The 14,909-nt window shown below is 34.4% G+C and overlaps 1 protein-coding gene across 5 annotated transcripts in view; it reads left to right on the top strand.

Annotated features, from left to right (window-relative positions):
* The window catches only part of FXR1 (FMR1 autosomal homolog 1), a 57,120-nt gene extending 46,511 nt beyond the window's left edge, over nt 1-10,609 (top strand). Inside the window, exons 14-18 of one of the 5 annotated variants that reach the window (XM_029214117.1) lie at nt 2,787-2,990; nt 4,398-4,598; nt 5,309-5,389; nt 9,055-9,146; nt 9,894-10,609. In XM_029214117.1, the coding sequence (XP_029069950.1) occupies nt 2,787-2,990; nt 4,398-4,598; nt 5,309-5,389; nt 9,055-9,146; nt 9,894-10,064 (749 nt within the window). In that variant the 3' untranslated portion in view covers nt 10,065-10,609. The remainder of the gene's footprint in view (nt 1-2,786; nt 2,991-4,397; nt 4,599-5,308; nt 5,390-9,054; nt 9,147-9,893) is intronic. The other 4 variants (XM_029214113.1, XM_029214114.1, XM_029214115.1 and 1 more) reach the window with 4 other exon arrangements.
* Nucleotides 10,610-14,909: the final 4,300 nt, after the last annotated feature.

Here is a 14,909-nt window from a genome sequence, read left to right as displayed (position 1 = left end):
AGATTTAGGTTAAACCTAAGAAAATTTTTTTGCTTATGATACTGAGTTAAATACTACACTGTATTTCTAAAGATAATTTGAAAGGAACTTCTGTTAAAAAATGAGATACTCATCTAACTTCAAATTTTGGTAATGTTTTCAGGCAGGATATATAGCTTTGTAAATAAATCCCAAAGTTCTGATACATTCCAAGGGTTTTTTTGATTGTTTTGTTTTGTTTTTTTAGCTACTCATGAAATGATAAACTACCCTTATTCCACCAGACCATGACATCAGTTAACAAAGTTCTTTTTTGTCATTTGGAAAAATAAGTGTTTTAATTCATTCTCTACTATGAGACTCATTTCTTAACAAAGACTCGAATGTCAGTACTAGAAGCTTGCTATATTTTTCTTAAAATGTATGTCTAACGTATCCATTCTTATATAATGACTAGCTACATCTATATTTAATGGCATATGGAGAAAAAAAGATGATAGAAGACTTATCTTTAAAGGGGAAAGGAAGTTGGTAGGCTTGTTTTTAAACTTTACATTTTAATCCCTGTACTTTAGTACGTAGCATTTTGTGTATCTGAAGAGCTCTTGTGTTTTGCTTTTATCATTAAATGACTATGGAGTTAATATAGTGTATTTCTAGTTTATCTTTCTTATTTGAGAGTTCAGCATAGGAACTTCAAAATCATGCAGCAAATTCACATCTCAAGAGAAAATTGATATGCATGTTGCTAGGCTTCTGGGGGCATTTAGAGATACAAGACAGAGCTCTCCCCTTTATTATATTGTAGACCAAGTGGGAAGTAAATCCACACTGGAGAAAATAGAAAACAACACATGACAATACTTCATGATAGATACACATTAATTTTAAGGAAATAAGGGGAGAGGTCTGTTTTTAGTTAAATTGGTTGGAAGCTACAGACATTGAACTGGTCCCTTAAGGAGATAGATTTGCATGTATAGGTTTCCCACACTATCAGAAAGTAGAGTTTTTCTGTGAAACCTTTTGTAAGCTGAAATGGCATAAAGTGAAGAAGCAATTACCTTAGGACACATCTTGCTAATAGATGCACAAAATAATGTGAGATAAAGCACAGATGCTCACCGACACAGTTCAAAACTGTGTTGGCTTGATGCTGAGTTTAGTTCCTGAGGAAGGAGCTGGGGTGTGCTGCTGTCACTGTTTGGGGTGCTTGCTGCCTCTATAATGGCTTGCTGCAAAGCAAGTGCTGAAGGCTATTTTCTCTTCGTGCCTTTTTTTCCTAAAGCAGAAAACCTCTTTGATTTCTTTTGGTTAGAGAAAACAGGTATTTGTGGAGGTCTTTTGTAAAAGCAAAACGGTGTAAAATGGGCTTCCCTGGTGGCGCAGTGGTTAAGAATCCGCCTGCCAATGCAGGGGACATGGGTTTGAGCCCTGGTCCAGAGACATCCCACATGCCGCGGAGCAAAGAAGCCCGTGCACCACAACTACTGAGCCTGCGCTCTAGAGCTCGCGTGCCACAACTGCTGAAGCCCGCGTGCCTAGAGCCCGTGCTCTACAACAGGAGAAGCCACTGTAATGAGAAGTCCATGCACTGCAATGAAGAGTAGCCCCCGCTCGCTGCAACCAGAGAAAGCCCGTGCACAGCAACAAAGACCCAATGCAGCCAGGGAAAAAAAAAAAAAGGTGTAAAATGAACTTTTGAAAAGCATAGGATACCTCCATGCTAAGAGGAAAGGATGAAAAAGTGCCATCCCAGAACTAACAAAGAATAGAAGTGGGAATGAGTATGATAGTGATTGGGTCATATAAATCTGACACATTAATTGTGTTATCATAATAATGATGTAGGCTTTCATAGAGTCTTTGCAGTGTTTACATTTTTAAAAGGTCACTATTGAATTTGGCCATTGGGATGTTAGAAAAAGTCCGTAAACTTTTAAAGTCAAGCTGAAGTTTTGTTTCACTGATAATGGCTTCAACTCCATTGATTGTCAGGTTGAAGCTGTCTTTTTTTAGAGTAACCTAAAATTTGTTCAGTGATTTCAAACGCTGTATTCTTCAAACTTAAGACATTATTGTGCAAAAAACATCATTTTATGTAGAGCTACTAAAAATACACTCCCAGTTCATGAGACCATCAATTATAAGAAATATTCTTATTTCAGAGATGTTAAATGTGAAAAAAAGGTGCCGCCTAGAATCAGTGAAATAATGGTAGAATACAGTATGCAGATAAAGTACTCATTCTTCTAAATATGATTAAATTTGCTTTTAAATATTGGATAGTGGTTATTTCTTATTATATTGGGTTGGCCAAACAGTTCGTTTGGTTAGTGAATGCATTGTGCAATAAAATTCTTGGTGAAAATGAAAAATGTGTCTTTTATTTTTACTTAAAACCAAATGAACTGTTTGGCCAACCCAATACTAACACTTTGTTAAAAACCTAAAAATGGGCAAAATTTAAAAAATATTTCCCTATATTAAGTGCATTTTCATATTGTATATGTGTAATGTTTTGTATGTTCTTTGCAAAATTCTATTGGCCATGTTTCTGCGCATCCAAACAGTTCAATTTTTAATCTGTCTGACTAGGTAAATACTTTATTACTAGTATACAATATTAACATTCAGTTATTTCTTAGTTAATAAATTTCAAATTCATTAACATTTTTATTTCTCTTTCTTTGGAGCAGCCAATCAGTAGGGTTATTTAAACAATGATTAGCAGGAAATAATGTTGAAAATTTTCACTTTTTTCTTTAATAGAAATATAGTTGGCTTATGTTTTCTTCTTTCCCAAGGTACAAACTCTGAGCTGTCTAACCCATCTGAAACTGAATCTGAGCGTAAAGACGAGCTAAGTGATTGGTCATTGGCAGGAGAAGATGACCGAGAGAGCCGGCATCAGCGTGACAGCAGGAGACGCCCAGGAGGAAGAGGCAGAAGTGTTTCAGGGGGTCGAGGTCGTGGTGGACCACGTGGTGGCAAATCTTCCATCAGTTCTGGTAGTCTTTTATATACTATGTCAGAATCCTTTCTTGGTAAACAGTATAATTTCATATACGTTAATTCATTTACCAGGGCCACTCATGTTTGGAAGTTTCTCTTTTAACTGTCTGAGGAAAATAGTAAAATATATATATACACACACATACACATAGCAACATAAGGAAAAGCACTATAGAGTGTTTCTCAGTGAAAGTTTAGTTAGAATATTCAGAATGTTCTTAGCTTATATAATGGGCTGGGGGGGAGAATTGAGAATTGTCAGGGATCCATGGACTAGATCCATAGCATATTATTGTATGGCAACTTTTAATAAAACCACTCTTAATAAATTTTAAAAAAAGGCTGGATCAAATCACACCTTTTACGGGACTTTAAAGTACTCTCTAGTTCTAGTGATATTCTTCAAGTCCTAAAGTTCAGTTTACAGACTTCCAGGGAAGCAGTTTTTTATATTTTAGTATATTGTTCACTCTTATCAAGGTTTATAAAATTATAGTATGCTGAATTACAAAGTAAATGTACTTTACCTAGTGTTTATGATTAATGGATAAACTTAGTGTCTTTTGCAAAGATGCTAGCTTGCTAGCTGTTACCAAAGGAAACTTAGAAAGGAAAAATCGTGATTAGGTGAATTTCTTCTATAATTTGATTGGTGGAAGCAATAAATGCACATAGGTAAGATGGGTATTTTTTTTTTCTTATAAATTATATCTTACAACCTTTCCTTTCCCACCCTCACCCCACCTTACTCCCCCTTCACTCTTTCTTTCTGGAGATGGGAGTACTACTCAACATTTATTTCCACATTTTCCTATAACCAGTTAGAATTTCAAATTTTTTAGTATGCTTTTTTGTGTAGACGTGCTTTGCTTGCTTCAGTTCATAGTAAGAGATTTCTGTTATGTCATGGAGTGCAGGTGTTGAGTATTATTTGGAAATAGTTCATTAACATTGGCACAAAGAAGCAGCAACCACATTGAACTCAGTTATGGAGACAAAAAGCTGTTTCGTGGAATTGATTCATTTTAGCTGAATATTTGTTTTCATTTTTATTTCTCTAGCCTCTGGGCAGGATTAGCTAGGAATGTGAATGTAGCATGTAATAATATACTAGTTCCTAATACGTTTTCAAAACAAGTCAAAGAGAAATGGTAGAAAGCCAAGTTGTCTGCCCATCTTCTGTTTTAATATTTCATTGCCATTTAAAGGTTTTTATATTTGTTGTTTTTCAGGTAAAATAGTGATACAGAAAACATTTTATCTGAAGACAGAGAGGGTATATTTTTACCTGGGGAAAATTGAAGTTTCTTATCATTAATTGATATAGTTCAATATAGGTCAGAGTATTCCTAATAACTGCAGCTCTCTTAAACAAATATTTCTTGCCTCTGACATGCATATAGTGCTCAAAGATCCAGACAGCAATCCATACAGCTTACTTGATAATACAGAATCAGATCAGACTGCAGACACTGATGCCAGCGAATCTCATCACAGTACTAACCGTCGTAGGCGGTCTCGTAGACGAAGGACTGATGAAGATGCTGTTCTGATGGATGGGATGACTGAATCTGATACAGCTTCAGTTAATGAAAATGGGCTAGGTATGTAAGCACTTAGGGAAAAGATACATATTATTGTATAATATTGTTAATGTATGAAGCTTTTTTTTAAAAAAAAATCCCAAACATATGCAATTCACAAGTTGAATTTTTCCTAGTGTTTACTTCAGACGAGGTAGATGGCTTTGTGTCTTGTCTTAAATGTCTAGTTCTCAGATTTGTATAGCCAAATAATTTTGAAACTGGGAAGGTTTATTAAAATGCCCTTTGATGCCATTAAAACAATACAAATATTCAAACTGCAAGGCACTTAATACTCTTACTGTTCTAAACCAAAATTGGGCTTTCAGTTTGCCTCTTTAAATGTTATAAATGACGCTAATGAAGGTGTGTATACTGAGTAGGAATTGATTTCCAGAGGGCTAAAATGTCATTAACTTTGGTAAAAAAAAAAGGAAAACTTTATTCCTGAATGATGATAATTAAGTCTTAGAGTTTGTTTAATCAAGAGTTAAAACCCTCTTAATTTCTGGATGATAATTCCATATTTAATGTAGTAGGAATGTTTTAAACTACAAAAGTATTTTTCCTGTGAGTAATGTGTATTGTTTTATTTTTCCTGTTTAATTAAAAGGTTCTTTTCCCTTCTTTAAATCTTTGAAGGAAAGAAGTTTTTTGTTTTTTTATTTTTTTTGCTTTGTTTTTTGCTTTGTTTTTGTCAGAATAGTTCATGGTGAACTTTGCAATTACAGATGATAGTGAAAAAAAACCCCAGCGACGCAATCGTAGCCGCAGGCGTCGTTTCAGGGGTCAGGCAGAAGATAGACAGCCAGGTAACTTGCGTGGACCTGTTGCCAACACCAGGTTACAAGCATGAAAAAAAAATGTCATGTGTCTGCTTTCTAAATATATTATACTTACATGTACACCTGTGCATATACATTCAAGATGTGCATTGCATAAATTGTTTACTCAACTAATACGACTACTACTCTTAAGAAAATGCATTCTTCCTTCACACCGTAAATGTGTAGTAAACCCGTCTAATTGAACTAATGTTGTGTCTCAATTTTTTTACATGGAAATACTGTTGAGAATACCGTTATTTTGTCCACTTGGCAGATTCTGCATTCTTGAGTTGGGGCCTGCCATCCCAGGAACTATGTTGTAGATTGTGATTGAGGTTGATTGGCAAAACTGGGCAGCTTTTGCATGGTGCCTGCTTGCTATATCTGGGTTCAGCACCTCATTTTTGTGGGGTTTCTCATACCCACAGTTTAAAAAAAAAAGTATAAATGAAAAAAATACTTGAAAGTGTCTTTTTCCTAGTAAGAGGAATGCATGTTATGTTTTTGTTTATTGTAGTGTGATGCCTTTTCCCTTACACCTACTAACTATTCAAATTAATAGTACTTACTTAGTTTTAGAATGTTAATTTAAGTAGATATAATTTTTAGTAACTTCAAAGAAACTTGTTTGCTGTGTCTATACTATCTTGAACATAATTCCATTTCCTTTGTATGGAGAATCACATGTATATTTACAATGAAGAAACTGTGTGCACCAGAAATAAACCCCTTTTAAACTAATCAATTTTGCATTCTTTCCAAAGCAAATTCTTGTGTTTTCCCCAAATAAAGAATATAAATTCCAGTATCTTTATTTAGAATTTTAAGTTTAGTGGTTGTAGAGACATTTGAGAAAACTGGTTAAGGGTATTAGTTTCCATTCTTGGGGAAAAAAAAGTTGATGTTTTAAAGATAGTTGTAAATTTAAAAGGAATTAAATATTGTCAAAATAGGTTCCAGGAAATGTTATTGTTTTCTCTTCTTTTCTCTCTCTTTAGTGTTAGAAATATCTTTTAGATGAAGAGATTGTATTTATTTTGTTTTTTGAAGCTGGCATAGCAGTGCATACACTTTTTGGCTATACTTTACAAATAAGGAAATTTAAGCTGTTAGTAGGTTGGGCTTGAGATAGAATAAATTACAACATAATTTATTAACTAGGTGGATGGTGGTTCATTACTAAGTCAAAGGACATAAAGGGAATAACATAAAAGCCTTTGATAAAGAAGAGGAAGAGATTTCTGAATGGTATTAATTGAAACTTGAGTAATTTAGAGTTTTAAATAATTAAGCAATGATTTGTGTTCTTTACTGCATTTATTCCTGTTTTACTCTGTTCTTTGGAAGTACTAATTTCCTCTTTAGAACTCATTGCCTTTCTCAGCGTGCCCCCTACCCCCCAAATCAACACACACACACACACACACACACACACACACACACACACACACACAATAGGTGGAAAAAGCACATCATTTTCTCCTTTGCCCCTGGAAGGAGTTCTACGAAGGCAGCTTCTATCCAAAGTTAATGTCAACATTCTCTGAAATAAACAAATATTTGCTCAGAATTTCTTGTTGCCCTTAGTATAAATTAAGCAGTGAGTATTCTTTACTAAGAAAAGAATGGCAGTATACTGGTGTTCAGTGGATTAACTTTGGAGCCCTTAAATTCTAGAGTCCAAATTATGCTGCACAAATTGCCTCAATTTTTTTCTAGGTATTGTAAATACCTATTAATCTGTTTTGAACTTTTAAGTGGCTTTTATTTTAAAGACTGGCTATAAACAGGTTTTTCTTTGAATTAACTGAGGTTATTTTTAGTTTTACCTCCCTTTAGTAGGGGAGGGGCACTGATAAATTTTTACCTTTCCAGCTAAGTGCCTATTAATTAATTGATAAACTGTATCAAAGTATACTATTCTCTGTACATAGTGGATGAAGAGTTCTAAGAATTGTCACGTGTTCAAATTTAGCAGTATGCGTGTCTATGCATCAGGGTTTCCAGGTAGCTGAGTTCTTCCAGGTGTCACTGAGGGCTCGACCATGGAAACAGAATGAATTCATTAAGGTGCTCTCCAAAGTAGAATAGGATGCTTTTGCTTCTGTGTATGTAGATATAATGATGAAGTGGATTTGATAGTATCCCTCTCCCCAGTTTTGGAAACTATTATTAAATGTATTTATAAATTCATTTACAGTGAATTTAAATGACCATTTATAAAGCTCCAAAATGAGTACATTGAGTTTCTTATAATTTGGAGGGAAAGAGACAGTTTTAGACATGAAACATCTTTATTTAGCGGTGTTTCTAAAGATGTGTATTAGTTCTGAATTAAGTTGTTTCCTTGGGATTTAAAAAGATTCATTTTAATAGTTCTATCTATGTCAGAATCCTTTCTTGGTAAACAGTATAATTTTAGAAAGTTCTAGAAAGTTCTTGGATCTTATAAAGAAAGGTGTTAGCATGTTAATTCATGATTAAGAAAAATGAATTGTAAATACAATCCAGCTTTTTATTATATTAAAATGATTTATTTTCATATAATTTGAACCTGATGGACTAGCTCTTCCTGTACATAGTGACTTTAAATTTTAAATTTACCCGAGTTTTAATTCTTTGGTAATTTACCTGCTTCCATAATTTAAAGTACACCGTATTCCACATAATCAGGGATTTTTCTTCACCAGTTTCTGAGGGAAAGTAAATACTTTGAAAGGAAGAGGGTGATTATTTTGATATTTCTTCAAATCAGTGAATTCTAAGTTGCAGGTCCTTGAAGAGAAAGTTCTGCAGTATAAAGTGAGGCCAGTCCAGTGTACTAGCAGACCAGAGGTAGTTTGTTGCAGTTGGGTTGGCAGTAGGGTGTTAGTGTGGGTTAGTCTTTTCGCCTTTGCGTTAGTCTTTTCCCTGCATCCCTACTGCCATTGCAAACACAAACACCTTTTCAGTCAGTCGCTTGAAAGATTGGCAAGATGGGGAAAGGGAGTGGTTACTGAATTAATGGTGGACCTTTTCCCACCATGATCAATGGCCACATTTTTAGGTTGGTGTTCTGTCATCTTTAGTTTGCTTGCAGTTTTTTTAGATTACTCAGAATGGTTTCTAGTGTGAAATGTGAAAAAGGAACCATAAAATACACTTGGATATCTTACTGTGCTTTTAAAGAAAATGTTAAAAAAAACCAGAACAACTAATTTCTGAGTAAATCTTTTACATCTTTGATGAAAATTTCAAATTGAAGCATGCTACACCACGATTTGACCCAGTTTGCCCCATTTTTTCCCCCACTGATAAGTGCAAACACTGGGCTTACAATGCTGCATTCTCTCTTCTTGGTTGTGGATTTCTATGTCAGACTTACCCCACAACTGTAGACTAACCAGAAGCAAATGGCTGGACTCTTGTTGAAGAGGACTTTAATCTAGGCTTCCTTGCCTTTCCAGCTTGAAATCTTCTGTAGTCAGCACTAAACCACAGGCACATTTTTCAGGGTTAGTTTTTGGTTGGAGGTGGTACCCAGCTTAAGAAAATTTTGAAATTGGGTAACCCACCATTAATTTATTTTAAAAGTAAAATTACTCTTTATCCATAAATAAACTTTAGAAGTACTTTTTCAACACCTGTAATTTTTTTCTCATCTTCAACAGTCACAGTTGCAGATTATATTTCTAGAGCTGAGTCTCAGAGCAGACAAAGAAACCTCCCAAGGGAAACTTTGGCTAAAAACAAGAAAGAAATGGTAAGGAGAATTTAACCTGTAGGTTTTGGTGTTTTTGTTTTTGTTTTTGGTATGGTTTAGTTTTATTTTCACTTCTTAACTTACTTGTATGATCACTTGTTTCCCCAATTAGACCAGTAATATTTTAGTTAAAGACTACTCTTGATTTTGTTTTTGGCCCCAGGTAACTGAAGATATGCATGCTTGAGCCTGAAATACTTTTCATTTAGAACTCTAAATAGCATTCGTAAAATTCAGTCTGCCCAAAGATACTGGGCATAGAGACTGTTGCCTTAATTTGGGGAACAATAGGCTGAATATACCTCTTCTCAGTGGTGGATAAAGACCTTTAAGTTTCAATTCTTTTAAATATTTTAAGGGATTTGATATGTAAATGTGAGTTCCAAAAAAAAGGTGAGTAAGTAGGTGGTTATTTGCGTTACTTAGGGTATTAATGTTTATATCTTTTATATGGTGAGCATTCCAGTGGTTAAAATGAAAGTAGGTGCAAGTTTTCAGTAAACAGGTACAGATTCTTCCTGTGGTTTATGCACCGCTAGATACTAGAGAGAAAGAGTTGAAAAGCCCAGAGAGGTGGAGTACATTGGTATTTGTTTTGAATTTTAAGAATGTTTTAATTCTTTGATCCATTGTGGTATGTGAAAACTAAAATTATTTATTAGCTAATTAATGTTTATGTAGCTATTGTCCTCCTCAGCTACAGATTTCATTTATAAAGAAGTTGAAAAAGTTGTCTCCCTTTGGCAGGCAAAAGATGTGATTGAAGAGCATGGTCCTTCAGAAAAGGCAATAAATGGCCCAACTAGTGCTTCTGGCGATGAAATTTCTAAGCTACAGCGTACTCCAGGAGAAGAAAAGATTAATACCTTAAAAGAAGAAAATACTCAAGAAGCAGCAGTCCTGAATGGTGTTTCATAAACTGAAGAAGTTCCTAGTTTACAGTTCTTTTACATTACATTTTACAATAGTGCTTGTACAAGCTTGCCAAAGATAGAATTATGGATCGCCAGTCTTTACATCGCACTTTCAGTTCCTCCATTTGGAATTCAGAAAGGGGAGGGATCCTGAAGAAATCATATGTTAAACATACTTTGACACCTACTGTGTTATAAAATATATCATCAGATGTGCCTTGAGAATAGTATATGTAACATTAAAAAAAGTTGCTGGCTATAGGAAATGTTATTTTGTTTTCAAAATATGGCAGAGATGGGGGGAGGTGGGTGGGGGGTGGGATCCCTAAGGGAATATTCTTTATGAAAGCATTAGCTGCTTTTGTTACATTTTTAATAATATGCAACCACTTCTTCACCTGAGGAAAACTAGAGTGAAATGCAGTCTAAGATATTTTGCACTGAATTGTAATTTCTTCATTAGTTTAGTCTGGAAACTGGTCTGTTTTAATGTGTTTTTAAAATGCTGTATGTAGAGGAAAATCTGCAGGCCACTGGAATACATTTGTTAAATTCTCATCTGCAGGGACACTGGGTGATATTGGCAGTGACTGTTCTACATTGAGGCTTTGTTTGGTTTATTTATTAAAGTGTACAGTATTTAAAAAATCAAACATAGCTTTAGTTAAAACACTAAGCTGAATTAGTCATGTCCATTCAGACATAACCTGAACTACTGAAAAGATCAATTTCCAGAAGGTTTATTCTGTATAAACTACATGTTAGTCTTCAGTAGAGTATCTTTTCTTTTTTCCCCCTTTTTTCTTTTTTTTTCCCTTTTTCCTTTTTTTTTTCTTTTTTTTTTTTTTTGATTTTGCTTGTTTGATGTGCAATATGTTTTTGTATGCAGGTAGTAAATAAACTTTGATCTTCCATTTGCTGATTTTTAACTTTCTACTTTTTATACCAACTGTTGAAAAGTAGTTGGACCTACTTAAATAAAGGCCTAGAGTAGTATTCTGATTGCTTTTTAAGATGCATTTATACTTGCTCAGTAGTAAAATATTAGCTGGTCAATTTATCATTTTGTAATGAATCCTCTGAAATCTCAGTACTTAAAAAAATTTAGTGTGTTAGAATAGAATGGTTTAGGGAATTGATCAGAGATTTGATATTAGGAAAGTCTTTGTAACAAAATTCTAATCATAGGCAACTTTTGGAAGGCATTGGGGTAAAATCCAGAATTTTACTTTTGCCTTTGATTCTTTATTAAAGTTATTTTTATAAAGAAGTATAATGAGCAGTTTTTAAATAAGGAATGTCACGAATTTGATTTTTGGTTCTCAAGGAAATAATTTTAAAGGTTCTTATACTAATGAATGGATTTTTGGTAAATATTTTAGCCAGATGTCTTAATTTTAGGAAGATACAAACTTAAACAAAGTGTGTTGCAAGGTGATAATCAAGTAATTGAGGGTTTATGGGAGTTGCTCTACAATATTATGTAAAGACCACTGAGCAAGAAGAAAGCTCTTTCACTTGGCATCTGAAAAGTATTTTTATGTGCATAATTTATGTTAATTTATGTGCATAAAAAGCTAAGTGATTTTAATTTATGGCTGAAGGACAATTCAGGTTATAGTTAAAAATATTTGCCAGGTCAGTGTATGTAAAACCCTAGCCCTGAAATTTATTACTGTTGAGGTTAAAGTTGTGATGATATTACATGCTTTTTCCTAAAACCCTGATAACTGAAAATTTTAAGGTGTAGTGTGAATAGTGCAGTCCTTGAACATTGAATAAATAATATCAAGTAATTTCATATCCTAATAAAATTACCCACAAATGTCTTTTTTTTAATCCACCAAAGTCAGAAACATGTAAAATTGTTGGCCTTTTTATTCTTCTCTTCAGTAGTAGAGTTACAAATTAATTATAAGGTATGAGAAGAATTTTCATTAATCCCAAATCGGTAAATATGCTATAAAGAAAATACGATTTTTCATTTTCTTCCAGGTAGAATATTCAGTAAAATCCTCCTGTAAAGACTGTTTCAATGGGAACAGAAGAAACACAAAATCATCTTAAGTGGGTTTAGCCCAGGGAGTTTTTTTAGAACTAATAACCTGATTCTAGGAAGTAAGTATTAAGATTTCATTATTTACAAATGACTAATCCCAATGTCCTTTAGAAATATGTACAGCAGAATCATGATAGGCCTTTATTTATTTTTTTAATAGCACATGCTCAGATTCAGAACTGAAAAGCCCACTCCCCAAAGGTAACTATTCTTGATAGAGGTAGCCTTCCAAACTTAGTTTGAGAGGAGTGCATCTTTTTTGGCTACAAGTTACATGGAATGTTGCTATGGGAAAACTTGCCAGCCCCCCAGCCCCACCCCCCCAAAGGTTTTGTGCAGCTTAAGTATTGTTTCAGCATACATATATGAAATCGTGTATGATATCTGAACTAAATCATGAATTAAGAGCTGAGATTACCTGGGGGTAAAAATGGTCTTTTCCTGAAGCCTTGGGAAGCCTAGGATTCTTGGGTTTGGCATCACTCTTTTAAGCCTTCCACGGGCCTAAAACTTTCACAAAATGGTATGGGTTTCTGTTGACAGGTCAGTCACCACTGTTAAAATTATAATAGGGATACATAAAAGTGTTAATTTTAAGTAACTATTTTAATGTGGAGGTAACAGCATATCAAACCAGTGAGTTCATGAAAACTGAGACGTTGCTTAGGACAAGGCTGAGGGAGGTAGTAGCTTAAATAAATATTCTTTAAAAAGCAAGTCCAGGTATATACAGACAAGCAAAATAACCAGAGAACAGGAAAACACTAAGCTGGTGTTTTACTATTTGTCCTGGATCTCCATTCATGTCAGCCGTTCTTTTGTGGCTGGGATCCATCACCTTTGGAAGTATTTTTGTAGCTACTGTTTGCTATGAGTCTAGTGTTTAACCTCAGAAGGGTCTCTGCAAAGTTGGTATGTTAACTGAATGTTGCTGGTAGATTGGGAAATAGTACCTACCATTTGTGTCCTCTGCAAACAGATTGACTTTTTTCAGGTTGAAACCAACTAGTTAATATTCTAATAGGCTGTGCCTACAATGAGCTTATGCCGTAGCAGATGATTGGCGGTTACTGGAAATGAATAAAGGAAGATTACTTTTATATTTAGATTTTCTAAGGCTTCAAGGAACTTGAATTGGATCTACGGGTTTGGCAAAATTCCAAAAGGCAACAAGTAGGGTGTTCATTGTAAAGTCTCAGTCTCCCTATCTTTGCTATTTACAACTTGGATCCCCTGTACCCTTTATAAGGATATCTGATATGGTGAATTTGCAGGTCCCTTATTTTAAAATTTTAGTTTTTTACTAGTATGCTTGAATGGATAATATTCACTTATAACCCATGATTAACCTATGACAGCATTTGGGTTTTATTTCAGGGAACTGTTGCAATAAAGCAATAATTGCAATCTGCTATAGTAAAACTTTTGGCAAGTGGTGGTAATTTGAAACGGCACTCAACTGCTGGTTGAAAACGTCAGTTATGTTGAACCATAGGAAATTGCTGGGAGCTGACCAGTTTTGACCCACAGAAGAGACAACCTAATACGTTTTAAGGTATAATCATTTACTCCAGAAATCCAAGCAAGGGTCTAATCATCCAGAAAAGCCCTAATTATTGGATGAGGGAGGTGTATATAAGGAAAATATTAATTTTGTTTTTTAAAATGGTTTATCAGTGGGTCACTTTAGATTCAGATTCATCTGTATCTTCTATATTACTGTTTCAGGGTACTGAAGCACAGAATTGGGAGTTACTATCTTAGTTGTACAGACTTTTTCTATATTCCGTTTCATCCAACTAGAGAGGCCTAGACTAGGTGATCCCATAAAGGCCTTTCCAATATAATATAACTTGAGTGTAATCATGTTAGACCCTGTGTGATACTTAACCATGTACTCTTAAGGAGTATGCTGAATTAAAATGGTGTTTTCTATTTATATCTGTCCCAGACATTTCCAGCTATATTGTATACAATCTAAAGAAAAGAAGGGCAGAATTATTTTTCACTAACATTCTCAATTTCAAAGTCCCACTATTAAGTATACTAGTTAGCAGTTTCTCAAATTAGGGTGAAACCACAGGGATATTTTCTGAATGTTTCATACCCTTTTTACTTGATGGATTGTCAAATGTAGCTACTCATTTTCTAGGTTAGAGACTTTTCATTACAGAAATTTTCCCATAGTTTTTCTAGATGAATTAATCTATGCTTAATTGTTCCCTGGAGCTCATACCTCAACCTCTTTGAACTTCATTTTTCACCTTGCGTTTTCAGGTTGTAAAGAAAAATACGTAAATACTTCACTTGAAATTCCATTAACTGAAACAGCACTAAGGTCACAGCAAGTGTTAACTTGTTCCAGATTATACCCTAACACTGGACTACAACCTTGTCATTGGGTCAGGAATAACAGGTTAACACTGGATAGCTCTTTCTATATCCTGTTGGTAAAGCAACAGTTGGCTCTAAGCAGATACACAACACTGAACAGCAGTGCCAGCAACAAAAAGCAGAGCTTAAGTCATTTAAGTTTCCTGGTACTCAAGGTTACTCTCAGTCCAGGGTTCTTTAACCAAAAACCTAGCATTCTAAGTAAGTGCTTTTTACTTTACCTCAGATTTAATAGATTTCTTTCTACCATATTCTGGCCTTTTAAGTTTTGGAGCCAACTTCTAAATTTTCATTGTAATTAACATTTGGGGGATCATTTATGCTGAACAAAATAATGACCCCATCACACACTTCTGAAATGCAAAACAACTTTTATAGGTTGTTAACAACAGAAAG

Source organism: Monodon monoceros, unplaced genomic scaffold (genome assembly GCF_005190385.1).
Source record: "Monodon monoceros isolate NGI ecotype Baffin Bay Population unplaced genomic scaffold, NGI_Narwhal_1 Super_Scaffold_11, whole genome shotgun sequence".
In the NCBI taxonomy this organism is placed as follows: domain Eukaryota; kingdom Metazoa; phylum Chordata; class Mammalia; order Artiodactyla; family Monodontidae; genus Monodon; species Monodon monoceros.
Note: the sequence above shows the minus strand (reverse complement) of the source record. Positions and strands in the feature narration are given on the sequence as shown.